General features: G+C 40.2%; 2 protein-coding genes across 3 annotated transcripts; both read left to right on the top strand.

Annotated features, from left to right (window-relative positions):
* The first annotated feature begins 605 nt into the window (after positions 1 to 605).
* Positions 606 to 8,952, top strand: LOC307268950 (uncharacterized protein). Its single transcript, XM_080051763.1, has 7 exons — positions 606 to 700; positions 1,728 to 3,666; positions 3,791 to 3,954; positions 4,606 to 4,829; positions 6,876 to 7,005; positions 7,110 to 7,210; positions 7,660 to 8,952. The coding sequence occupies exons 2-7, from the start codon at positions 1,746 to 1,748 to the stop codon at positions 7,877 to 7,879; spliced, it is 2,760 nt and encodes a 919-aa protein (XP_079907889.1). The 5' UTR covers positions 606 to 700; positions 1,728 to 1,745; the 3' UTR covers positions 7,880 to 8,952.
* Positions 8,953 to 9,913: 961 nt separating this feature from the next.
* Positions 9,914 to 27,560, top strand: LOC307269262 (uncharacterized protein). Of its 2 annotated transcripts, XM_080052164.1 has the most exons (7): positions 9,914 to 10,044; positions 21,670 to 23,614; positions 23,707 to 23,870; positions 23,947 to 24,170; positions 24,696 to 24,825; positions 24,929 to 25,029; positions 25,427 to 27,560. In XM_080052164.1, the coding sequence occupies exons 2-7, from the start codon at positions 21,688 to 21,690 to the stop codon at positions 25,644 to 25,646; spliced, it is 2,766 nt and encodes a 921-aa protein (XP_079908290.1). In that variant the 5' UTR covers positions 9,914 to 10,044; positions 21,670 to 21,687; the 3' UTR covers positions 25,647 to 27,560. The 2 variants fall into 2 exon arrangements, with proteins under 2 accessions (XP_079908290.1, XP_079908291.1); XM_080052165.1 differs by lacking the exons at positions 9,914 to 10,044; positions 21,670 to 23,614 and having other exon boundaries at positions 23,736 to 24,170.
* Positions 27,561 to 27,784: the final 224 nt, after the last annotated feature.

Raw genomic sequence — 27,784 nt, 5'->3', positions numbered from 1 at the left:
AATTCTCCGATTTTTTCAGCACTTTTGCCTTTGGTTTATCAGGCAACAACTTCACTGTTTTGATTCCCTTACCACACAACGTGAACACGTTCTTAAATCACATGGGTGGTATTTATAGATGGGCCTAGCCTTTTCTATATTTGTATTTTTTCTACAGAAAGATTTGTTCTCGTATTATCCTAAATTGCTTTCACTTCTGGTGTCTTTTAGGTTTGTGGTTTACTTGTTTAGCCCTGAATGACGTCTGTCTACAGCCACCAATTTGTACATACATGACTGTGTGTAGAAAGTTTTAACTGAAGCAAAGGTTCAGTGCTGCTCATGAAGCATATCCTTATAGCCATATCCCTGTGAGCTCCATGAAATAAGTGTTAGCACTTAGCTGTGAATATCAACATTTTTATCAACTCAGATCTTCTCCAATTTGGACAATGGTGTCTGGACAGTCAGATAATGACTTTCCCAAAGATTTCAGGGAGAAAATCAGCCTGAAACCATACGAGTGAAAGGTGCTCGTCTCATTTGAAAGCCCAACCCATCCCTGCCAACAAGTCTGTTACAGACTCGTTCAACCTGTAGTAACTTACTGTAAATGGGAGGAGCAGGAAAGAGTGTCAGAAGACTGAAAGAAATGCAGAAAGAGCACATCATGTTAAGTTAGATATAATTCATACTAAAGAGAACACCATACGTCAACACTGTAAGTCAATGTTTTTACAATCCTACAACAATTAAATTACAATGTTATCGTTGAATATCTGTGCTCATCTGAGATAACAATGTATACCCCTATCTTATTCCTAATGCATTCTTAAAGTTATCTGGTTACAATGGATGTTTTCTTACAAACACAATATAAGAAGCATATTTATTATATTATATATTATCATGCCTACTTTGACCAAAACCTATTTATAGATATTTCACTATAACTCAAAGTTATACTATGGCTTCGGATCTCAATGAGGAAGTTAAACGTCTTATTTTCCAGTCACGTCAAGGTGTGGCACTCTTAGTGCATCAACAAGTTATATCTAAAACAATTAAATCATTAGAATTAGTACTTTTGGAATCTAGGACCAAGGTCCAAAGTTGACTGTAGTTGTGTCTGGATGAAATAAAAACTCATCCTGTTCCTACTTTTCTCAGCAAACATTATTAATATATGAGATTTTTCAAGTTGTTGAATGAAATGTCTAAGTGCCTTTACCCTACTTAACGGTGCGTTTTTTTCAATAGCCCCGGAAATAAATGTTTCTATAGTTGTACGTTACTTTATGTATTGATCGGAAGGGGATATCCTGGATACACCATGTCTATGCATTCTTTACTCAGAATCTGCACCTCTCACTTATATTTCTCTGAGCGGAGCTTATCTTTTTTTTTCTCCACATGTTGTAACAGTCAGTTTCCTGTGTAAACATGACGCACTGACAGTATGAGAATCCTGTGAAGAGTTTTCCTCAGAGAAAACGTATTGTGTCTGTTATGTGCAGAGTTCCAAATAGAAATACAACATCCTCTAAATGTACATATCCACTGTGTTTCACTTTGGTTTTGCTGTTGGTAAAAGGAGTTTGGTCTGAGCGTCTAGAAGCATTAAAAGAATACTTAAAAAAAAATGAAGCATGCTTAAATTCTAATAAATGTTTTTTCTGTTTGCCAAAAGTTTAAAATGGAATCCAACATTTTGGAATATTAATAACCTAATTTTGTCTATTTCTCAGGTACTCTGAAGCGAAGAAATGGAGTTAATCCGACAGCATCAAAAAACCACCCCAATAGAAACACACCCTATAATACAGTGTATTATTGACAACAAGCTCAAGGAGCTAAAAGAACTATTAAACAACGACAACACTAATCAAGCTCACTCATGCATTGAGTTGAAGGACTTCATAACACCACTGATTGCTGCTATTGTAAATAATAGAAGAGATATTTTTACTTTCCTTTTGCAGCTGGGTGCAAACCCAAACTGTACCTCTAACAAATTCTTGACACCTTTGCATTATGTGTCAATTTCCGAAAGACCAGTTTTTTTTGCGGAGAAACTGCTTGAAGCAAAAGCTAATCCAGATGGACATACTGTGTCAATAAATGGCCGTAATTTACAGCCTTTCACACCGCTGCAAACTGCTGCCATCTATGACAGGGATTCTGTGTTTAAAGTGCTAATTTCTGCTGGTGCAAAGGTATCATTGGTACCTGTCACTAGTCTCGGACATAGTACTCACAATGAAAAAATATCCAAAATGGTTCATCACTTTGCTTCAAAAGGACATGAGTTATGCTCCAAAATCAGATATTTCCTTGATATGGAAATTGCTGTGCCAAGGGGGCCACCTGAAACAGTGTTCCAAACATTTGACAGTCTCATGCTGTTGGAGCATCCTGAGACTCACCTGACCATGATTGAAACACTTTTTAATGTGACTGGGAAAGGTGAAGAAGAATACCGCCGGAGAAGTATCAAATGGCTAAAGGTCACTGGAAATCTGAACTCCTACATTGCAGGTGCAGTCAGTCGCTTTCCAAACATCCCTAAGATATATGTCAACCTTGCAATTATAAGTTTGAATGCAGTTCTGTGCACTGTGGAAGAGATAACAAATGAACAAGCACTAGCTATAATCCCCTGTCAACTGGAACAGCTTTGCTCAGAAGGGAGCTCTGTTATATGGCAAGTTGTTCTGCAAACACTTTATGTGATAACACAGAAAACGAAAGGCACAGATGGCTGGGACCGCAACTTTACTGAGAAGTTAGGCAAAACAATTGCTCCTTTTGTGCAAGAAAAACACACGATTAGCATTAGAATCATCACTTACGGTATATTTGGAAACATGCTTTCATTTGCACATGCATCTGAAATCTTTACATTAGTGGGGATGACTTCAGTGCCCGAGGACGTACTGACAGATGCAGATATGAACATGCTAAAAGATCTGAAGGAAGCGCTCAGACGACTGGATAATCATTTCAGCAAACCAACATTGGAATGTGAGGACAGTGCAGCCGGACCTGGATCCAAGAAAAAGAAGGGAACGCAAGAAGAGCAAAGAGAAAAAGTTTGCACTGCTGAAACTGATCAAATAGCAGTTCCCATTATGGAGTCGACTTCCAATGTTAAGCCAATACCACCTGTCAACACTACGATGTCATCAATAATACATGAATGGCTTAAAGTCAGCAAGAAGTGGAGAGAAAAATTACAGAACCTTCTGAGCACCGATGAAAGCAAAGTAACCAGAATTAGGGGCATGATTTATGTGAATGATGCAGAATTCCGCATAGCGAGGGGAAGTGATGGTACTGAAGTCTTCTTGGGGCTGAGAGACGATGGCACTGAAGTTGCTATAAAGAAAATGTCTAAATGCAACTATCAGGAGCTGAAGAATGAGGAAGGAATTCTGCGACTCCCAGAGCTTGATCATCCCTCTATTGTAAGATATGTTGACAATGCGGAGGATGAGAACTTTGGATATCTTGGTCTTCAACTTTGTGAATACACATTGGAAGAATACATAAGAGATACTACAATCAATGATGGTGGTCTGATGAGAAAGAATTTTGTCCATCAGCTTCTGGACAGTTTAAGGGTTCTTCACTGTCACAACCCTCCAATTCTCCACCGGGATCTCAAACCACAGAATGTTTTGATCGGTAAGACAAGTTCAAATGATGAAATTCACCTTATGAAAATCAAAAGAAGAGCCACAATGTTTGATACTATAATTATAATATTTCCGTTTGGCTCCTGAAATTGTCTATGTGATTTGTCCTGCAGATGTTAACGGAAGGGCAAGATTAGCTGATTTTGGTATAAGTAGACGATTACTCAAAGGCCAAACAACTTGTCGAACAGGCACTGCAGGAACAAAATGCTGGATGGCGAGAGAGACTTTAGCAGGAGGAGCTGACACACCGTACAAGAGAAGCACTGATATTCAGGTACATTTTTTGGTAACACTTAATAATAAGGGTACATTAATTAACTGTTAATGAATGATAAGTTAATGCTATTCATGGTAAGTTAAATAATGGTAAGTTAATGCTTACTAATCATTAACTAACTGTTAATGCTTAATTGTTCTGCTATACAAACTTAAAGGTGAAGTAAGCGATTTATTTATGAATCGCTCTTTATTCATACAGTCATCACTTACATAGTGTGCGTGTTTCATAAAGCCGATCTCTCAGTCACCCGCTCTGCATGTAATCGGCAAATAAACTTTTCGGGGATCCCGAAACTGATATCCAATCAAAAGAGAGAAAGCTACAAACTGGCACCCGTCTCACTGCCGGTGCACGCGCAGAGCGACAGATGGGTGAATGTTTATGCGCCTACAATGGCGGAGCAGGTAAACATCCTTCCCAATGTCTGTTTTGATGGTTTTTATCGTGTTTTATCACTCTTACTTATCTGAGATGATGCTAGATAACCCGCTGCTTGAAGACCGCAGTGCATTAATGTGGTGACGTAGGGACGAGGGAGGGGACTGCTAACTGAAGTCAGTGACAGGAAGTTAGCTAAACTGACCATTCCGCTTACTGAACCTTTAATTTATGACTTGTTGAAAAATAATTACTGTAATTTTTAAGGTGGCAGGGATGCTGATTTATTATATCCTGTCTGGTGGACACCATCCTTTCAGTGACATACCCTTTAAAGTTGAGAGCAACATTCATAAAGGGAAGTCCACTCTGGACCATGTTGAAGATGTGGTGGCAAAGGATCTCATTGAGTGGATGATCAATAAGGAACCAAAGAACAGACCTACAGTGGAAGAATGCTTGAGTCATCCCCTTTTCTGGACCACTGAAAGGTAAGAAGGAAACACTGATTGATGGATACATGTATGGATTACAATCCTTATCATTTTATTGTTTTAATAATCTTTAGACTGTTATGTCATTTGTTCGGTTGGTTAAAAATGTTTGTGAAATATTTCTACCTTTACTGGATGAAGTGGCACACACATAATTTAAAGGTTGGTGATCGTGTGACCTTTCAATAAGCCCGACCAATGTTGATTCAATGTGTGTTTTAATGCATATCTTTGTTAAGTGTAATGGCATATCAACAAGTGCTAATCATAACTAAACATTTGCAGCTGAAGGTGGTGAGAAGATCATTAGTTAACAAGTATTAGGTCAAAAACCAAACCTGATGATGGAGATGATTCATGATAATCAATTCAATAGGTGAGACATTTAACTGAAACCCTAGAATGTCAACCTCGGGGGCATTAGGGGTCAAGTCCAGGAATTATCTGAGGCAGTAGGAATGGGATGGGATAGGATAGGGAATGGTCAGTTTTCATCTCTAGCACCATTTTAAATCAATACTAGATGAGTTTGTGTTATGTTTATTTTGCACTTCATATATCCTCAAGTAAACTTATTTTCCCTGTGTTATGAAAATTGACCATAAACCGCTCATTCTACTTGCAAACCGCAGTAGTGCATCTCTGCAGTTTAGACAAATGCATCAGTTATTACACAGTAGTCCATTGCTTCATCGCTATGTCAATTCACTGGGTCCTATAGAAGACAGTTGAAAGAAACACTTGGTCTGTAAAAGGGAACATGATGCTCTTGATTAGAGGAAACCAAAACTAGGGAGTTGAAGACAGGATGTGTGGGGTGGATAGCATAATGCATTACACAGGTCACAGGTGTCTCTGATCACATTTAGTAAGTTTCTACTGTACTTCTAGCCTGGAAATCCAGACCAGCCACTGGCAAATTAAATGTGCTGCGCCTGTTGGTCTGGACACTCTCCATTGAAGTTCATTAAATATGTCAGAAAATTCTGAGCTACGTTTCAATTGGTTCTATCTGACATGGGCAGGCCAGAGCCCTATGTATGGCGCTCTGGGCGGACGTTACCGGATGACGACAGTATTCTCCGTCGAAGCTGTGATATTAAACAACAGAGATGGCTGTGGATATGTTGGTTGAGTGTGAGACGGCTTTGACCTCGACACGTAAAGCTGGGGTGGGTAACTTTTCTCTGTAATAATTGGCAGAAATGTCATATTAGCCATTCAGCTATATGTAGGTGAAATGGTCTGAGAATATCTACTCATCACTTTGCTCTCCCCTGCCTCTGTGTGCCGCCCCCAAAAATTGCCACTGCTCATGTACACTTTGACCAATCAGAGCGAGGCTCCGATTCTCCGTTCTTATTGACTGATGGGACTTTCCGTTCACCTTGGCAACGACATTGTTGCGTCAGTTGCGTGAGCGTTCACGACCCTAGCAGTCTGACAGTTTGGCACTATGGCAGCCAACAAACAGCAATGTCTACAATCAACGGCCCCTAAATGTCCTATATCCCGTTTAACAACAACTGCTTACACCGCTAAGGCAGCAAGGATACGAGGAAAGACTGGGAAAGACACTGGTTGAAAAAACATTAACGCGCATAACTGTCGTTGGGAGGGAAGAGCTATAGCAGGTAGAGCGTGTCAGGGAGGGACCAGAGAGAACACAAGTGGAGCGGTTCAGGTATTTGGATTCGGATCTCTATCCCAACTGCTATTTTCTCCCAAATCATATACCCCAGCTTTAACGATTTGGAAGCCGGCACTCAAATCTTTCATTAGCAAGAAAGATGAATGTTCTGTTTTGCCGACCGACCACGCCAAAAGTTTTATTTAATAGTTAATCTCGCTTTTCGCTACACGAACAGGGCTTAATACCGCACCTCTGATTGATTGTAGTGCTATCCAATTGCGTGCAGTGGTATTTGAAATGCACGCGTAGGTGCCACCCCTTGAGCTATATCGTTCTAGATATGGGTCTGGATTTCCAAGCTACTGAACTTCTGCAACAGGGCCTTAACAGTAATGTTTCCATTACACCAGGAGAGTAGAATACCTGAAGAAGATTGGTAACAGGGAGGAAGTGGCAAAGTATCGAACTGCGGGCAAGGAATTCATTTCTCTGCTGGACAAATGTGCTGGGGAGGGAACCTTCAGACAGTGGAAAGATAAGGTGACTACAACGTAACAATTTAATTATTTATTTGGAATACACCTAGTTGGTATTACTGAAGTCCAGTTTATTACTTAGTATAATTATAACATTTGGTGTTAAAGTTTTCACCAGAGGTGGTTCAGAAGATGGATCCCAAGAACAAAGCCTATCCTGACAACACACTGGCCTTACTCCGCTTCATAAGAAACCTCCATGAGCACTGGTAAGTGAATCTGAGTTTAAATTGATTCACAGACTTAAAATGAGAAGAAAAAAAATCATAACACTGAAACAGTATTAAACACATTTATTTATTTTTCTTATATAGTCAGAAAGTTGTGTCGTTCAGTCTTCTTACAAGAAAAGAAAAGAACATCTTGGCGACACATTTTTAGATTATGGAAATTTTCCAAATAATATTAAATTCCACTAATCACTGATACTATGAATCCACAAAAAACTGTTTTTAAATAACCAAGAATTCTTGATTTTTTTTCTCTCTTTACAGTTAAGTAAAGGCAGTAAAAATACAATCAATGGCTCAAAATGACTGTTGTGCTTTAGTCATTAAAACAACTTAATGTGGTCAGGGGTGTCATCTTCGAACTAGATGCAAATTTTTAAGCTGATTGTTCATTTGTTTCTTTGTCTGCATGATGATTGTGTTTGCAGTGCCAAGGATGCAGCCAACATTGATTTGATGGAGATGTTTCCTGAACTCTTTGGATGCGTTTACAAATTTGCCAAGACCCAAGGGTGGAATTCAGAGACCCCTTTGAAGGAAATGTTTCATAGAGAAGACATTACCACCAGCTTTACAAAGCTATCCATGAACCTTCAGGAGGACCTGGGTGCCCCAGTTCAAGAGTCTCAACCCAGTGACTTCAAGTGAAGTTGAATTCAAAAAGGATTAAGAACTTCAAAAGCAAGGTTGAACTATAATTTGATATACTTGGATGTATACCGTTTAGGTCTAATATTCCCTGTGATAATGGTGGTATACCCCCAACAATTTACATCAGGACCTGAGTGAAAGATCATTTTCCTACTAAGGGTCTAAGAGGTTTGGTTGTCATTTACTTCATACCCTGTGGTAATGTACAGTATGTTGCCTTATCAGCACTGGGGTTCTGTGTTCTGATGGACCCACAGTGCCCCTGTCTGGCCGTGATAAGATATCACACCCCTTTGCTTTTTTCATACAGGGAATGTCTTGAAAGCACAAGCCTTTAATTATCATAGCAGGGACCCCAGCACTTAGAGTGTAGTTGATACTGTAGGTGCTTTAGATTATATTGTGTAAAGTAAGAAAGGAAGAGATATATTCAGGACTGGATATATAGCTAATGCCTTTTTAGAAAAAGATATGAATGGAAAATCCCTACTTACCAGTAGATAACTTTTTAGCTCAGACGAACTATAAGTGGCAAAGCAGATAGAAGCTCTTTTTATCCATTCAGTGTTTAGGTGATGTCAGGGAAATGAAACCTACTTACAAGTTATTAGAAAAGACTACTGACATGATTTAGCTTTTATTTTTAGGTTATAACTACTGTATAAAAAGGCCCCACAGCAGGAGTCAGTGGAATCTAAGAAATACATCTGATTAGAATCAGTGATTTATTTGCCCAAAAACGAAGGAAACAAAATGTTTGTGTAAATATTTCCACTCAAGATGAGAGGCTTTTTCAGTCTGTCATTCTGTTCTTTAAAAATACTGAAAGTTGACTAACAAGCTTCAAAATGTACATAAAACAAAGGCTGCATTGCCACTACCTGTTTGTCTCACTAAAGTCTCAACTGATCTTTGCACTTACTTTAAAATAAAATGTTACTGCAGCTTGCAAGAGCATGTTTTTTCAAAAAAAGGGTGTTTGCCAAATTCTTTTTAGATTAACCCAAAAACTGGAGAGAAGTCTACAAGTGCTTCTACTCATTAAGTGAATGGTATTGCAACTTTTAAAAAAACATGATGGAATATGCAAGCTTTATGAAATGCAGATTATTTTGTGTGATTTTGTTTTAAGCATATTGAATGTTACTCTTGAAATATACTGTAAATAATCAGTTGAGTATCAAAATAAACATGTAAAAGTATGATTGTAAGATGTGTTTTATCATTCATTAGTCGTTAGGGTAATAGCATTGACAATATTAGTTTTTTCTCCCCTCTGAGAATAATTGAATACTTTGTTGTGGTCAACACAATTTAAAGTGAAATTTATTTTACTGCCTTTGGACATTTTGATCCGTAACAACCAATATTTTTATATTGATATATTCAAAGACTTAATGTGAAAGAGGTCACCCATAATGAAGAACCCACTAAGTGATCAAATGATTCTTAGTTCTATGGAGTGTTTCAGCACTTTGAGCTTCTGCCTTTGGTTAAACAGGCCACAACTTCACTGTTTTGATTCTGTCTCACCACACTGAGCAGACACATACTTAAATAACATTGGTGTTATTTATAGATAGGCCTATCTTTTTCTGTATTTGTATCTTTTCTTTAGAAAGATTTGTGCTCATATTATCCTTGATTGATTTTCACTTCTGGTATCTTGTAAGTTGGTGGTCAACTTTTTCAGCCCTTCATGGTGTCTGTATACAGCCACCAATTTGTACACTGTATGTAGAAAGGTTTTTACTGAACAGTTCAGTGCTGCTCATGAAGCATATCCCAGTGAGCTCAAGGTAATAAGTATTAGCACTTAGCTGAGAATATAAACATTTTTATCAACTCAGATCTAATCGTATTTGGACAATGGTGACTGGACAGTCAGATAATAACTTTCCCAAACACTTCAGGAAGAAAATCAGCCTGAAACCATTTGAGTGAGAGGGGTTGTCCCCTCTGAAAGCCCAACCCATCTCTGCCAACAAGTCTGTTCCTGACTTTTCCAACCTGTATTAACTTACTGTAAATGGGAGAGGCAGGAAACAGCCTTTTCAGAGAGCAGAGAGTTTCAGAGGGCGGACAGAAGTACAGAAGAAGCACACCATGTTGAGTTAGATATAATTCATAGGCTACTACAGAGGACACCGTACGTAAACACTGTAAGTAAATGTTTTACAATCCAACAATTACCTTACAATGTTATTGTAAAATATGTGTGCTGATTCATATTGCGGTATAACAGTTATTTGGTTATAATGAATGTTTACCTCCAAAGATAATATCAAAAGCCTATGTATTATCTGATATATTTGTACGCCTACTAGGACCAAAATGTATTTATAGACATTTCATTGCTCTGCTTATTCAAAGTTATACTATGACCTCAGACCTCAATGAGGAAGTTCACTGTCTTATAAGTCAGTGACCTCAAGGTGTGGCACTCTTTCTGCATTAAAAAGCCGAAACTACTTTTCTCAGCAAACATAATGAATACAGGAGAGTCTTCAAGTTGTTCGATGAAATGTTTAAGTGCCTGTAGCCTATTTGGCCGTGCATTTTTTTCATAGCCCCGGTGATAAATTTAACTCTAGTTGTAGAGGATGAGGATGTCCTGGATAGGTGCATGTCAATCAAGCATTGCATTCTTTACTAATCTGCACCTCTCAGGTATATTTCTCTGAGCGGAGCTTATCTCTTTTTCTCCACATGTTGTAACAGTCAGTTTCCTGTGTAAACATGACACACTGACAGTTTGAGAATCCTGTGAAGAGTTTTCCTCAGAGAAAACATATTGTGTCTGTGAGCAGAGTGTCAAATAGAAATACAACATACCGTTTTTGATTGATTTTGGATTATATTTTAAGAGTAGAAAAATGCTATTTCATGAGAGATAATAATAATAATAATAATAATAATAATAATAATAATAATAATAATAATAACTAGAACTGCAAGCAGTTTTTACCGGGGGCCAAGCCTCCGACGCAACTCGTCGTCAACCGCCGCGCCGGCCGCTCACTTCGCGGAATCCGTGGATGTAAAGTTTTTGACTGTGGGATGTTCGGTGCGGGAGTTGTATAGGTATCGCTGTTAATGGATGAATTTGGCAAAACTGCCACAGTGGAACGATGCAGCTCAATTCACAGAACAAGTGCATGTCAAGTTTTTTAATGTGCGATGTTTGGTTGGCGAGTTATGAGCAAAAGTAGATTGTCAGCCTTGACAAAATGGCCGCCGGAGCTAATTGCACAATGTAATGTCAATGGACATGCTAACATTCCCGCCTTTTTTCTTTGACGGAAAAAAAAAAATCTAATTTTATTAAAAAGTCCCTTAAACATTAATATTTCTTGGCCATATTTTTTAAATAGACTCGTGTATGCCCCTTGATGGTTTCCCGTGAGTTTTAAGAAATTTCCTCTGGCCAATTAGGAGATATGAAATTTCCTAATTTATGGCGCCCCCTTATGGCAAAAATGTCCAATTTTTTTATTGTACGCAATTAAGGGTAGCCCCAACATATGTCTAAAATTTGGACTTGATCCGACTTATGAATTTGGATTTATGAATTTCTACGTAAAACGTAGCTAATCAACAAATATTCAAAGCGCTACCGTTTCGTTATCCATAGTCGGATCAAAATTCTTTTACGTGTTTTTTTTCCGTGTGGGTCGGTAGATGTTCTGTGCAAAGTTTGGTGTCGATTGTCCAAAAATTGTGGGAGGAGTAGCGAAAAATATGTTTTGCAGTTTTCGCGATTTTGCGAAAAATCTATAATATCGCAAATGGGCGTGGCCTATGCCAAATGATGCAGCTGACTCCAGTGCATATGTGGATATAAAGTTTTTGACTGTGGGACGTTCGGTGTGGGAGTTATGACCCCAAACGCGTTTTCCTTCGTTGTAGCGCCACCTAGTGGCCGGCATGTCTGAATTTTTTTGTATGCGTACACGGCCCGGACCTGGATCTAGTCATGCAATTGGCATGTCTGCGCCCTTTACGGTTTGGGCTGTGCACGCAGTTTTAGATGACTACAAATAATAATAATAACTAGAACTGCAAGCAGTTTTTACCGGGGGCCAAGCCTCCGACGCAACTCGTCGTCAACCGCCGCGCCGGCCGCTCACTCCGCAGAATCTGCGGATGTAAAGTTTTTGACCGTGGGATGTTCGGTGCGGGACTTGTATAGGTATCGCTGTTTACGGATGAATTTCGCGAAAGTGCCACGGTGGAACGATGCAGCTCAATTCACAGAACAAGTGGATGTCAAGTTTTTTAATGTGCGATGTGTGGTTGGCGAGTTATGAGCAAAAGCAGATTGTCAGCCTTGACAAAATGGCCGCCGGAGCTAATTGCACAATGTAATGTCAATGGACATGCTAACATTCCCGCCTTTTTTCTTTGACGGAAAAAAAAATATATAATTTTATTAAAAAGTCCCTTACACATTAATATTTCTTGGCCATATTTTTTATATAGACTCGTGTATGCCCCTTGATGGTTTCCCGTGAGTTTTAAGAAAATTCCTCTGGCCAATTAGGAGATATAAAATTTCTTAATTTATGGCGCCCCCTTATGGCGAAATTCTCCAATTTTTTTATTGAACGCAATTTAGGGTAGCCCCAACATATGTCTAAAATTTGGACTTGATCCGACTTATGATTTTGGATTTAGGAATTTTTTCGTAAAACGTAGCTAATCAACAAATATTTAAAACGCTACCGTTTCGTTATCCATGATCGGATCAAAATTCTTTTAAGTGATTTTTTTCCGTGTGGGTCGGTAGATGTTCTGTGCAAAGTTTGGTGTCAATGGTCCAAAAAATATGGGAGGAGTAGCGAAAAATATGTTTTGCAGTTTTCGCGATTTTGCGAAAAATCTATAATATCGCAAATGGGCGTGGCCTATGCCAGATGATGCAGCTGACTCCAGTGCATCTGTGGATATAAAGTTTTTGACTGTGGGACATTCGGTGTGGGAGTTATGACCCCAAACGCGTTTTCCTTCGTTGTAGCGCCACCTAGTGGACGGCATGTCTGAATTCTTTTGTATGCGTACACGGCCCGGACCTGGATCTAGTCATGCAATTGGCATGTCTGCGCCCTTTACGGTTTGGGCTGTGCACGCAGTTTTAGATGACTACAAATAATAATAATAACTAGAACTGCAAGCAGTTTTTACCGGGGGCCAAGCCTCCGACGCGACTCGTCGTCAACCGCCGCGCCGGCCGCTCACTCCGCAGAATCTGCGGATGTAAAGTTTTTGACCGTGGGATGTTCGGTGCGGGAGTTGTATAGGTATCGCTGTTTACGGATGAATTTCGCGAAAGTGCCACGGTGGAACGATGCAGCTCAATTCACAGAACAAGTGGATGTCAAGTTTTTTAATGTGCGATGTGTGGTTGGCGAGTTATGAGCAAAAGCAGATTGTCAGCCTTGACAAAATGGCCGCCGGAGCTAATTGCACAATGTAATGTCAATGGACATGCTAACATTCCCGCCTTTTTTCTTTGACGGAAAAAAAAAAAATCTAATTTTATTAAAAAGTCCCTTACACATTACTATTTCTTGGCCATATTTTTTATATAGACTCGTGTATGCCCCTTGATGGTTTCCCGTGAGTTGTAAGAAAATTCCTCTGGCCAATTAGGAGATATGAAATTTCCTAATTTATGGCGCCCCCTTATGGCGAAAATTTCCGAATTTTTTATTGAACGCAATTAAGGGTAGCCCCAACATATGTCTAAAATTTGGACTTGATCCGACTTATGATTTTGGATTTATTAATTTTTTCGTAAAACGTAGCTAATCAACAAATATTTAAAACGCTACCGTTTCGTTATCCATGGTCGGATCACAATTCTTTCGAATGATTTCTTTCCGTGTGGGTCGGTAGATGTTCTGTGCAAAGTCTGGTGTCAATTGTCCAAAAATTGTGGGAGGTGTAGCGAAAAATAAGTTTTTCAGTTTTCGCGATTCTGCGAAAAATCTATAATATCGCAAATGGGCGTGGCCTATGCCAAATGATGCAGCTGACTCCAGTGCATCTGTGGATATAAAGTTTTTGACTGTGGGACGTTCGGTGTGGGAGTTATGACCCCAAACGCGTTTTCCTTCGTTGTAGCGCCACCTAGTGGCCGGCATGTCTGAATTTTTTTGTATGCTGAGAATTCACGGATCTGGATCTAGTCATGCAATTGGCATGTCTGCACCCTTTACGGTTTGGGCTGTGCACGCAGTTTTAGGGGACGAAGTATAATAATAACTAGAACTGCAAGCAGTTTTTACCGGGGGCCAAGCCTCCGACGCAACTCGTCGTCAACCGCCGCGCCGGCCGCTCACTCCGCAGAATCTGCGGATGTAAAGTTTTTGACCGTGGGATGTTCGGTGCGGGAGTTGTATAGGTATCGCTGTTTACGGATGAATTTCGCGAAAGTGCCACGGTGGAACGATGCAGCTCAATTCACAGAACAAGTGGATGTCAAGTTTTTTAATGTGCGATGTGTGGTTGGCGAGTTATGAGCAAAAGCAGATTGTCAGCCTTGACAAAATGGCCGCCGGAGCTAATTGCACAATGTAATGTCAATGGACATGCTAACATTCCCGCCTTTTTTCTTTGATGGAAAAAAAAAAATCTAATTTTATTAAAAAGTCCCTTAAACATTACTATTTCGTGGCCATATTTTTCATATAGACTCGTGTATGCCCCTTGATGGTTTACCGTGAGTTTTAAGAAAATTCCTCTGGCCAATTAGGAGATATAAAATTTCCTAATTTATGGCGCCCCCTTATGGCAAAATTCTCCAAATTTTTTATTGAACGCAATTAAGGGTAGCCCCAACATATGTCTAAAATTTGGACTTGATCCGACTTATGATTTTGGATTTATGAATTTTTTCGTAAAACGTAGCTAATCAACAAATATTTAAAACGCTACCGTTTCGTTATCGATGGTCGGATCAAAATTCTTTCAAAAAAATCTTTTCCGTGTGGGTTGGTAGATGTTCTGTGCAAAGTTTGGTGTTGATTGTCAAAAAATTGTGGGAGGAGTAGCGAAAAGTCAGTTTTGCAGTTTTTGCGATTTTGCAAAAAATCTATAATATCGCAAATGGGCGTGGCCTATGCCAAATGATGCAGCTGACTCCAGTGAATATGTGGATATAAAGTTTTTGACTGTGGGACGTTCGGTGTGGGAGTTATGACCCTAAACGCGTTTTCCTTCGTTGTAGCGCCACCTAGTGGCCGGCATGTCTGAATTTTGTTGTATGCTGAGATTTCACGGGCCTGGATCTAGTCATGCAATTGGCATGTCTGCAACCTTTACGGTTTGGGCTGTGGACGCAGTTCTAGCGGCGACAAATAAGAATAATAATAATCCTTACAAAAACAATAGGGTTCCCTGCCCCGCAGGGCTTGGGAACCGCGTTGCTGTGCAAAACGCGGTCCCAGCTCCTGCTCGGGCTTGGCCCCCTAATAACTAGAACTGCAAGCAGTTTTGACCGGGGGCCAAGCCTCCGACGCAACTCGTCGTCAATAGGTATCGCTGTTTATGGATGAATTTCGCGAAACTGCCACGGTGGAACGATGCAGCTCAATTCACAGAACAAGTGGATGTCAAGTTTTTTAATGTGCGATGTTTGGTTGGCGAGTTATGAGCAAAAGTAAATTGTCAGCCTTGACAAAATGGCTGCCGGAGCTAATTGCACAATGTAATGTCAATGGACATGCTAACATTCCCGCCTTTTTTCTTTGACGGAAAAAAAAAAATCTAATTTTATTAAAAAGTCCCTTAAACATTACTATTTCTTGGCCATATTTTTTCTATAGACTCGTGTTTGCCCCTTGATGGTTTACCGTGAGTTTTAAGAAAATTCCTTTGGCCAATTAGGAGATATGAAATTTCCTAATTTATGGCGCCCCCTTATGGCGAAAATTTCCGATTTTTTTATTGAACGCAATTAAGGGTAGCCCCAACATATGTCTAAAATTTGGACTTGATCCGACTTATGATTTTGGATTTATGAATTTTTTCGTAAAACGTAGCTAATCAACAAATATTTAAAACGCTACCGTTTCGTTATCCATGGTCGGATCAAAATTCTTTCCTATGATTTCTTTCCGTGTGGGTCGGTAGATGTTCTGTGCAAAGTTTGGTGTCGATTGTCCAAAAATTGTGGGAGGAGTAGCGAAAAATATGTTTTGCAGTTTTCGCGATTTTGCGAAAAACCTATAATATCGCAAATGGGCGTGGCCTATGCCAAATGATGCAGCTGACTCCAGTGAATATGTGGATATAAAGTTTTTGGCTGTGGGACGTTCGGTGTGGGAGTTATGACCCCAAACGCGTTTTCCTTGGTGTAGCGCCACCTAGTGGCCGGCATGTCTGAATTTTTCTGTAGGCCGAGAGGCCGGGGGTCTGAACTAGTCATGCAAGTGGCATGTCCCAACCCTTTACGGTTTGGGCTGCAGCACCACTTTTACTCGGAGAAAAATTAAAATAACTAGAACTGCAAGCAGTTTTGACCGGGGGCCAAGCCTCCGACGCAACTCGTCGTCAACCGCCGCGCCGGCCGCTCACTCCGCGGAATCTGCGGATGTAAAGTTTTTGACCGTGGGATGTTCGGTGCGGGAGTTGTATAGGTATCGCTGTTTACGGATGAATTTCGCGAAAGTGCCACGGTGGAACGATGCAGCTCAATTCACAGAACAAGTGGATGTCAAGTTTTTTAATGTGCGATGTGTGGTTGGCGAGTTATGAGCAAAAGCAGATTGTCAGCCTTGACAAAATGGCCGCCGGAGCTAATTGCACAATGTAATGTCAATGGACATGCTAACATTCCCGCCTTTTTTCTTTGACGGAAAAAAAAATATCTAATTTTATTAAAAAGTCCCTTACACATTAATATTTCTTGGCCATATTTTTTATATAGAGTCGTGTATGCCCCTTGATGCTTTCCCGTGAGTTTTAAGAAATTTCCTCTGGCCAATTAGGAGATATAAAATTTCCTAATTTATGGCGCCCCCTTATGGCGAAAATGTCCAATTTTTTTATTGAACGCAATTAAGGGTAGCCCCAATATATGTCTAAAATTTGGACTTGATCCGACTTATGATTTTGGATTTATGAATTTTTACGTAAAACGTAGCTAATCAACAAATATCTAAAACGCTACCGTTTCGTTATCGATGGTCGGATCAAAATTATTTCGAATGATTCTTTTCCGTGTGGGTCGGTAGATGTTCTGTGCAAACTTTGGTGTCAATTGTCCAAAAATTGTGGGAGGAATAGAGAAAAATATGTTTTGCAGTTTTTGCGATTTTGCGAAAAATCTATAATATCGCAAATGGGCGTGGCCTATGCCAAATGATGCAGCTGACTCCAGTGCATCTGTGGATATAAAGTTTTTGACTGTGGGACGTTCGGTGTGGGAGTTATGACCCCAAACGCGTTTTCCTTCGTTGTAGCGCCACCTAGTGGCCGGCATGTCTGAATTTTTTTGTAGGCCGGGAGGCCGGGGGTCTGAACTAGTCACGCAAGTGGCATGTCCCAACCCTTTACGGTTTGGGCTGCAGCACCACTTTTACTCGGAGAAAAATTAAAATAATAATAATAATAATAATAATAACTAGAACTGCAAGCAGTTTTTACCGGGGGCCAAGCCTCCGACGCAACTCGTCGTCAACCGCCGCGCCGGCCGCTCACTCCGCAGAATCTGCCGATGTAAAGTTTTTGACCGTGGGATGTTCGGTGCGGGAGTTGTATAGGTATCGCTGTTTACGGATGAATTTCGCGAAAGTGCCACGGTGGAACGATGCAGCTCAATTCACAGAACAAGTGGATGTCAAGTTTTTTAATGTGCGATGTGTGGTTGGCGAGTTATGAGCAAAAGCAGATTGTCAGCCTTGACAAAATGGCCGCCGGAGCTAATTGCACAATGTAATGTCAATGGACATGCTAACATTCCCGCCTTTTTTCTTTGATGGAAAAAAAAAATATCTAATTTTATTAAAAAGTCCCTTACACATTAATATTTCTTGGCCATATTTTTTATATAGACTCGTGTATGCCCCTTGATGGTTTCCCGTGAGTTTTAAGAAATTTCCTCTGGCCAATTAGGAGATATGAAATTTCCTAATTTATGGCGCCCCCTTATGGCGAAAATTTCCAAATTTTTTATTGAACGCAATTAAGGGTAGTCCCAACATATATCTAAAATTTGGACTTGATCCGACTTATGATTTTGGATTTATGAATTTTTTCGTAAAACGTAGCTAATCAAGAAATATTTAAAACGCTACCGTTTCGTTATCCATGGTCGGATCAAAATTCTGTGTGATAATTTCTTTCCGTGTGGGTCGGTAGATGTTCTGTGCAAAGTCTGGTGTCAATTGTCCAAAAATTGTGGGAGGAGTAGCGAAAAATATGTTTTTCAGTTTTCGCGATTTTGCAAAAAATCTATAATATCGCAAATGGGCGTGGCCTATGCCAAATGATGCAACTTACTCCAGTGAATATGTGGATATAAAGTTTTTGACTGTGGGACGTTCGGTTTGGGAGTTATGACCCCAAACGCGTTTTCCTTCGTTGTAGCGCCACCTAGTGGCCGGCATGTCTGAATTTTGTTGTATGCGTAGTCCGGACGGACCTGGATCTAGTCATGCAATTGGCATGTCTGCACCCTTTACGGTTTGGGCTGTGCACGCAGTTTTAGGGAGGTACAAATAATAATAATAAAAAAAATCCTTACAAAAACAATAGGGTTCCCTGCCCCGCAGGGCTTGGGAACCGCGTTGCTGTGCAAAACGCGGTCCCAGCTCCTGCTCGGGCTTGGCCCCCTAACTAGAACTGCAAGCAGTTTTTACCGGGGGCCAAGCCTCCGACGCGACTCGTCGTCAACCGCCGCGCCGGCCGCTCACTTCGCGGAATCCGTGTATGTAAAGTTTTTGACCGTGGGATGTTCGGTGCGGGAGTTGTATAGGTATCGCTGTTTATGGATGAATTTCGCGAAAGTGCCACGGTGGAACGATGCAGCTCAATTCACAGAACAAGTGGATGTCAAGTTTTTTAATGTGCGATGTGTGGTTGGCGAGTTATGAGCAAAAGCAGATTGTCAGCCTTCACAAAATGGCCGCCGGAGCTAATTGCACAATGTAATGTCAATGGACATGCTAACATTCCCGCCTTTTTTCTTTGACGGAAAAAAAAATATCAAATTTTATTAAAAAGTCCCTTAAACATTAATATTTCTTGGCCATATTTTTTATATAGACTCGTGTATGCCCCTTGATGGTTTCCCGTGAGTTTTAAGAAATTTCCTCTGGCCAATTAGGAGATATGAAATTTCCTAATCTATGGCGCCCCCTTATGGCGAAAATTTCCGAATTTTTTATTGAACGCAATTAAGGGTAGCCCCAACATATGTCTAAAATTTGGACTTGATCCGACTTATGATTTTGGATTTATGAATTTTTTCGTAAAACGTAGCTAATCAACAAATATTTAAAACGCTACCGTTTCGTTATCCATGGTCGGATCAAAAGTCTTTTATATAAGTTTTTACCGTGTGGGTCGGTAGATGTTCTGTGCAAAGTTTGGTGTCAATTGTCCAAAAATTGTGGGAGGAGTAGCGAAAAATATGTTTTGAAGTTTTTGCGATTTTGCAAAAAATCTATAATATCGCAAATGGGCGTGGCCTATGCCAAATGATGCAGCTGACTCTAGTGCATCTGTGGATATAAAGTTTTTGACTGTGGGACGTTCGGTGTGGGAGTTATGACCCCAAACGCGTTTTCCTTTGTTGTAGCGCCACCTAGTGGCCGGCATGTCTGAATTTTGTTGTAGGCCGGGAGGCCGGGGGTCTGAACTAGTCATGCAAGTGGCATGTCCCAACCCTTTACGGTTTGGGCTGCAGCACCACTTTTACTCGGAGAAAAATTAAAATAATAATAATAATCCTTACAAAAACAATAGGGTTCCCTGCCCCGCAGGGCTTGGGAACCGCGTTGCTGTGCAAAACGCGGTCCCAGCTCCTGCTCGGGCTTGGCCCCCTAATAACTAGAACTGCAAGCAGTTTTTACCGGGGGCCAAGCCTCCGACGCAACTCGTCGTCAACCGCCGCGCCGGCCGCTCACTCCGCGGAATCTGCGGATGTAAAGTTTTTGACCGTGGGATGTTCGGTGCGGGAGTTGTATAGGTATCGCTGTTTACGGATGAATTTCGCGAAAGTGCCACGGTGGAACGATGCAGCTCAATTCACAGAACAAGTGGATGTCAAGTTTTTTAATGTGCGATGTGTGGTTGGCGAGTTATGAGCAAAAGCAGATTGTCAGCCTTGACAAAATGGCCGCCGGAGCTAATTGCACAATGTAATGTCAATGGACATGCTAACATTCCCGCCTTTTTTCTTTGACGGAAAAAAAAAAATCTAATTTTATTAAAAAGTCCCTTAAACATTACTATTTCTTGGCCATATTTTTTATATAGACTCGTGTATGCCCCTTGATGGTTTCCCGTGAGTTTTAAGAAAATTCCTCCTGCCAATTAGGAGATATAAAATTTCCTAATTTATGGCGCCCCCTTATGGCGAAAATTTTCAAATTTTTTATTGAACTTAATTAAGGGTAGCCCCAACATATATGTAAAATTTGGACTTGATCCGACTTATGAATTTGGATTTATGAATTTTTTCGTAAAACGTAGCTAATCAACAAATATTTAAAACGCTACCGTTTCGTTATCCATGGTCGGATCAAAATTCTTTCGTATGATTTCTTTCCGTGTGGGTCGGTAGATGTTCTGTGCAAAGTTTGGTGTCGATTGTCCAAAAATTGTGGGAGGAGTAGCGAAAAGTCAGTTTTGCAGTTTTCGCGATTTTGCGAAAAATCTATAATATCGCAAATGGGCGTGGCCTATGCCAAATGATGCAGCTGACTCCAGTGCATATGTGGATATAAAGTTTTTGACTGTGGGACGTTCGGTGTGGGAGTTATGACCCCAAACGCGTTTTCTTTGGTGTAGCGCCACCTAGTGGCCGGCATGTCTGAATTTTTTTGTAGGCCGAGAGGCCGGGGGTCTGAACTAGTCATGCAAGTGGCATGTCCCAACCCTTTACGGTTTGGGCTGTGGACACAGTTTTAGGCGGCGAAGTATAATAATAATAATCCTTACAAAAACAATAGGGTTCCCTGCCCCGCAGGGCTTGGGAACCGCGTTGCTTTGCATACAGCGGTCCCAGCCTGCTCGGGCTTGGCCCCCTAATAATCGCCACAAAAACAATAGGGTTCCCTGCCCCGCAGGGCTTGGGAACCGCGTTGCTGTGCAAAACGCGGTCCCAGCTCCTGCTCGGGCTTGGCCCCCTAATAATAATCCTTACAAAAACAATAGGGTTCCCTGCCCCGCAGGGCTTGGGAACCGCGTTGCTGTGCAAAACGCGGTCCCAGCTCCTGCTCGGGCTTGGCCCCCTAATAATAATCGCCACAAAAACAATAGGGTTCCCTGCCCCGCAGGGCTTGGGAACCGCGTTGCTGTGCAAAACGCGGTCCCAGCTCCTGCTCGGGCTTGGCCCCCTAATAATATCAAATAAATGTACATATCCACTGTGTTTCACTTTGGTTTTGCTGTTGCTAAAAGGAGTTTGTTCTGAGCTTCTAGAAGCATTTAAAAAATACTTAAAATCAATGAAACATTATGCTTAAAATTCTAATAAATGGCTTTCTGTTTGCCGAAAGTTAAAAATGGATCCTTCATTTTGGAATATTAATATCCTAATGTTGTCTTTTTCTCAGGTACTCTGAAGCAAAGAAATGAATTTCCTCCAACAGCTACAAGTGACAGTCAACCCAAGAGAAACACACCCTATAATACAGTGTATAATTGACAACAAGCTCAAGGAGCTAAAGAAAATATTAAACAACGACAACACTAATCAAGCTTACCCATGCACTGAGCTGAAGGACTTCATAACACCACTGATTGCTGCTGTTGTATATAAAAGAAGAGATATTTTCACTTTCCTTCTGCAGCAGGGTGCAAACCCAAACTGTGCCTCTAACAAATTCTTGACACCCTTGCATTATGTGTCAATTTACAAAGGACCAGATTTTTTTGTGGAGAAACTGCTTGCAGCGAAAGCTAATCCAGATGGATGTAATTTACAGCCAATTACACCGCTGCAAACTGCTGCCATCAGTGACAGGGATTCTGTGTTTACAGTGCTAATTTCTGCTGGTGCAAAGGTATCATTGTTACCTGTCACTAGTCTCGGACATAGTACTCACAATGAAAAAATATCCAAAATGATTCATAACTTAGCTTCAAAAGGACATGAATTATGCTCCAAAATCAGATATTTCCTTGATATGGAAATCGCTGTGCCAAGGGGGCCAGCTGAAAAAGTGTTCCAAACATTTGGCAGTCACATGCTGTTGGAGCATCCTCAGACTCACCTGACCATGATTGAAACACTTTTTAATGTGACTGGGAAAGGTTTAGAAGAATACCGCCGGAGATGTATCAAATGGCTGAAGGACACTGGAAATCTGAACTCCTACATTGCAGGTGCAGTAAGTCGCTTTCCAAACATCCCTAAGATATATGTCAATCATGTAATTCTAAGTTTGAATGCAGTTCTGAACACTGTGGAAGAGATAACAAATGAACAAGCACTAGCTATAATCCCCTGTCAACTGGAACAGCTTTGCTCAGAAGGGATTTCTGCTATATGGCAAGTTGTTCTGCAAACACTTTATGTGATAACACAGAAAACAAAAGGCACAGGTGGCTGGGATCGCAACTTTACTGAGAAGTTAGGCAAAACAATTTCTCCTTTTGTGCAGGAAAAACACGAGATTACCATTAGACTCCTCACTTACGGTATATTTGGAAACATGCTTTCATTTGCACATGCATCTGAAATCTTTACATCAGTGGGGATCACCTCAGTGCCCGAGGACGTACTGACACATGCAGATATGAACATGCTAAAAGATCTGAAGGAAGTAATCAGACGACTGGATAATCATTTCAGCAAACCAACATTGGAACATGAGGACGGTGCAGCCGGAACTGGATCCAAGAAAAAGAAGAAGAAAAAGAAGAAGAAAAAGAAGGAAAAGCAAGAAGAGCAAAGAGACACAGTTTGTACTGCTGAAACTGATCAAATGGCAGTTCCCATTATGGAGTCGACTTCCAATGTTAAGCCATTACCAACTGTCAACACCACGACGTCATCAATAACACATGAATGGCTGAAAGTCAGCAAGAAGTGGAGAGAAAAATTAGAGAACCTTCTGAGCACTGATGAAAGTAAAGTAACCAGAATTAGGGGTATGATGTATGTGAATGATGCAGAATTCCGCATAGCGAGGGGAAGTGATGGTACTGAAGTCTTCTTGGGGCTGAGAGACGATGGCACTGAAGTTGCTATAAAGAAAATGTCTAAATGCAACTATCAGGAGCTGAAGAATGAGGAAGGAATTCTACGACTCCCAGAGCTTGATCATCCATCTATTGTACGATATGTTGACAATGCGGAGGATGAGAACTTTGGATATCTTGGTCTTCAGCTTTGTGAATACACATTGGAAGAATACATAAGAGAAACCACAATCAATGATGGTGGTCTGATGAGAAAGAATTTTGTCCATCAGCTTCTGGACAGTTTAAGGGTTCTTCACTGTCACAACCCTCCAATTCTCCATCGGGATCTCAAACCACAGAATGTTTTGATCGGTAAGACAAGTTCAAATATCCTGAAATTATAGAATTCACCTGAAAATCAAATAAAGTGAGTCTTCTGAGTCTGTATTTACTTTGTCTTGCAGATGTTAACGGAAGGGCAAGATTAGCTGATTTTGGTATAAGTAGGCGGTTACTCAAAGGCCAAACAACCTGTCGAACAGGCAGTGCAGGAACAAAATGCTGGATGGCGAGAGAGACTTTAGCAGGAGGAGCTGACACACCGTACAAGAGAAGCACTGATATTCAGGTACATCTTTCTGCTATACAAACTTCTTTTATGACTTGTTGAAAAATACTTACTGAAATGTTCTGTTAATTTTAAGGTGGCAGGGATGATGATTTATTATATCCTGTCTGGTGGACACCATCCTTTCAGTGACTTACCCTTTAAAGTTGAGAGCAACATTTATGAAGGGATTTACACTCTGGACCATGTTGAAGATGCAGTGGCACAGGATCTCATCGAGTGGATGATCAATAAGGAACCGAAGAGCAGACCTACAGTGGAGGAATGCTTGAGTCATCCCCTTTTCTGGAGCACTGAAAGGTAAGAAAAAAACACTGATTGATTGATATGTTTATGGATAAAAATTCCTGTCAGCTGATTTTTCATGAGTTTCTGTTCTGTTTATTTTGCACTTTATATATCCTAACGTAAACTTATTTTCCCAGTGTTATGGAAATGTAACATCATAGATATATTTCAGAATAGAGAACATGAAGAACACCAAACATGTATTTAAGTATTTAATCACGCAAGGAGAGAAGCAACAAGAGAATGATCAAACATTCTACTTGCAAACCACGGTAGTGCATCTCTGCAGTTTAGACAAATGCATCAGTTATTACACAGTAGTCCATCGCTTCATCACTATGTCAATTCACTGGGTCCTATAGAAGACAGTTGAAAGAAACACTTGGTCTGTAAAAGGTAACATGATGCTCTTGATTAGAGGAAACCAAAACTAGGGAGTTGAAGACAGGTTGGAAACAGGTGTCCCTTATCACATCTAGTAAGTTCCTACTGAATTTCTGCATTAAGGCCTTAACAGTCATTTTTCCTTTACACCAGGAGAGTAGAATACCTGAAGAAGATTGGTAACAAGGAGGAAGTGGTAAAGTATCGAGATGCTGACCAGGAATTCATTTCTCTGCTGGACCAATGTGCTGGGGAGGGAACCTTCAAACGGTGGAAAGATAAGGTGACTACAACGTAACATTGCATTCTTTATTTGGAATACACCTAGTTGGTATTACTGAAGTCCAGTTTATTACTTAGTATAATTATAACGTTTGGCGTTACAGTTTCCACCAGAGGTGGTTCAGAAGATGGATCCCAAGAACAAAGCCTATCCTGACAACACACTGGCCTTACTCCGCTTCATACGAAACCTCCATGAGCACCAGTAAGTGAAACTGAGTTGAAATTGATTCAGGGACTTAAAATGTGAAATAAAGATTCTCCATAACTTCCAAACACTGAAACAGTAATTAAACACATTTATTTATTTTTCTTGTATAGTCAGAAAGTTGTGTGGTTCATTCTTTTTACAAGAAAAGTAAAGTACATCTTTGCGACACACTTTTAGATTATGGGAATTTTCCAAATAATATTAAATTCCACTAATCACTGATACTGTGAATATATATCCACACAAAACTGTTTTTAAATAACCAAGAATTCTTGATTTTATTCTCTCTTTACAGTTAAGTGAAGGCAGTCATCTTCAAACTAGATGACTAGAAGGTTTTTAAGCTGGCTGTTCATTTGTTTCTTTGTTTGCATGATGATTGTGTTTGCAGTGCCAAGGATGCAGCCAACATTGATTTGATGGAGATGTTTCCTGAACTCTTTGGATGCGTTTACAAATTTGCCAAGACTCAAGGGTGGAATTCAGAAACCCCTTTGAAGGAAATGTTTCATAGAGAAGACATCACCACCAGCTTTACAAAGCTATCCATGAACCTTAAGGAGGACCTGGGTGCCCCAGTTCAAGAGTCTCAACCCAGTGACTTCAAGTGAAGTTGAATTCAAAAAGGATTTAGAACTTCAAAAGCAAGGCATCACTATGCAAAAGGACTGCACATAAATGAAGTCCAGGGGGCCTTACTTCACCTGTTTGTTTTTGGGGGGTTACTCTCTTCACTCTCCTCTTTAGCAGGTAAAAAGCGTTTATGTCTGGAGATTGACTTGCCCAGTCTAAAACCTTTTTGCAGTTTTTTTGGATCATTATCTTGCTGTATGATGAAAGATCTTCCAATCAGTTTGGTCGCACCTTTCTTTAAATTGGCAGACCGAATGTTTCTGTAGACTGTGTTGTTGTCAAGATGAACCTCTACCAAAGTGATGGAATGGCTAAAGTTTGGCGAAAGAAAGGATCTGCTTATGATCCCAAACATACAGGCTCATCTGTGAAACACGGTGGAGGCAATGTCATGGCTTGGGCTTACATGGCTTCTTCTCGGATGGGCTCATTAATCTTCATTGATGATGTAACACATGATGGCAGTTAAATGAACTCAGAAGTTTACAGAAACATTTTCTCTGCGAATTTAAAGAAAGATGCAACCAAACTGATTGGAAGATCCTTCATCGTGCAGCAAGATAAGGACCCAAAACACAATGAAAAAAAAAAAAAAAAGGACTTAATCAGGGGCAAGAAATGGAAGGTTTCAGACTGGCCAAGTCTATCTCCAGAGTTAAACCCTGTAGAGAAGGCATTTTACCTGCTAAAGAGGAGACTGAAGAGAGTAAACAAACAACAACTGAAAGAGGCTGCAGTGAAAGCCTGGAAAGCATCACAAAAGAAGAATGCAAAAGTTTTGTGATGTCAATGGGTCACAGAAGCAGTTATTGCAAGGGAAGGATTTGCAACAAAATATTAAGTCTTATTTACTTTAATTTATTCTAAGTGTAAATGTTTCCAGTCTACAGCAAAAATAAAGGAATTGGCCTCAATGTTCCAATACTTTTTGGATCTAATACTTTTATATATTGCTCATTTTAAGGAAATAAAAGAAAGAAAAACGTTATGGCCATATGCATTTCATAAAGTGGGTGTCCCAGGGAAAATGCACCTGTTGGAAGACCAAGAAGAAGTACTATAAATAACTAAATACATCTTCATCTCATCACTTGATTTTGTGGAAAGACTCAAAGCAGTGGTGGATGATGCCATCCCTAGTAACTAGCTGCTTGTCCTTGAAGGCCACAGCTTCTGCTATTATTCGAAAGGATAGGGTTACCTTACCTAGGTATGGTTGCATTGTACTTTCACCAAAAGAGATGCCACTAAATATTCAGATGTGACACAATGCACTGACTCAAAGTCAAAATGATTTCTATAGCACATTTAAAAACAACATCAGTTGACCAAAGTGCTGTACAAGATACAATACAAAATAACATACAAGATACACGAGAGAAAAAAACGGAGTGTCAAAGTCTCAACTTTTGTTAAAGGCCTTGTTTTGTTAAAATTACTTTTGTTAAATGGTATTTTCTCTATAACAGGAAGCAGATGGAATATGTAAGCTTATCAAAATGCAGATTGTTTTGATGTATTTTTATTTGTATTGTAAGAATATTTAATGTTCAACTATACTGTGGAATTGTCTAAGTGGAAGAATCAAAATAAATGTAAAAAATTATGTTTGTGAACATCGTCATAGATCAAGACTCCCCTCTACATATTCTTTATTAACGTTTTAACTTTTACTAAAGACTTTGGAATCTTGAGTCTGTCTTTCGAGATAGTGATGACCCACCCTTTAATTGCATCAGCATTTGGTCCAACTCAAGCCTGCACTGAAACGTCTTTTCTTCTGAGAAATGGTGTCAGTTTGAATTTTGACTTCAATGCTATAAGTTTCATTTCCAAAGCTCATTAATTTTGTCTATCTTAAAAGAAATGTCTATTGTGCTGATCCCTCGTCAGTTGCTGCCATCCAGTGGACATTTATGGTAGTTTTGAGTTTTCTTAAAGGTAACATATTATGCACTTTGCTGTCAATTTTATATGGTCCAAGTAGTCCCTAATACTTATTTTTTTAGATGTTTGCTGAAAAACCCGTTCGGATCATTTATTGTAGCAAGCCTCTATACCCTGATTGTCCTGGATGAGCTGTATTTCTGCGATCTGGCTGGCCCCTCCCACCTCT

The sequence above is a fragment of the Ammodytes marinus genome (assembly GCF_949987685.1).
Source record: "Ammodytes marinus genome assembly, chromosome: 23".
NCBI lineage: Eukaryota > Metazoa > Chordata > Actinopteri > Uranoscopiformes > Ammodytidae > Ammodytes > Ammodytes marinus.
The sequence above is the reverse complement of the archived record's forward strand: the minus strand, read 5'-3'. Positions and strand labels throughout refer to the sequence as shown.

Bases quoted from the DNA above. Each gene is read 5' to 3' on its own strand.
- LOC307268950 (XM_080051763.1), top strand. From the start codon at position 1,746: ATGGAGTTAATCCGACAGCATCAAAAAACCACCCCAATAGAAACACAC. The intron at 3,955-4,605 runs GTACATTTTTTG...GTAATTTTTAAG, and splicing joins AGAGAAGCACTGATATTCAG to GTGGCAGGGATGCTGATTTA. The intron at 4,830-6,875 runs GTAAGAAGGAAA...CCATTACACCAG, and splicing joins CTTTTCTGGACCACTGAAAG to GAGAGTAGAATACCTGAAGA.
- LOC307269262 (XM_080052164.1), top strand. From the start codon at position 21,688: ATGAATTTCCTCCAACAGCTACAAGTGACAGTCAACCCAAGAGAAACA. The intron at 24,171-24,695 runs GTAAGAAAAAAA...CCTTTACACCAG, and splicing joins CTTTTCTGGAGCACTGAAAG to GAGAGTAGAATACCTGAAGA. The intron at 25,030-25,426 runs GTAAGTGAAACT...TTGTGTTTGCAG, and splicing joins CGAAACCTCCATGAGCACCA to TGCCAAGGATGCAGCCAACA.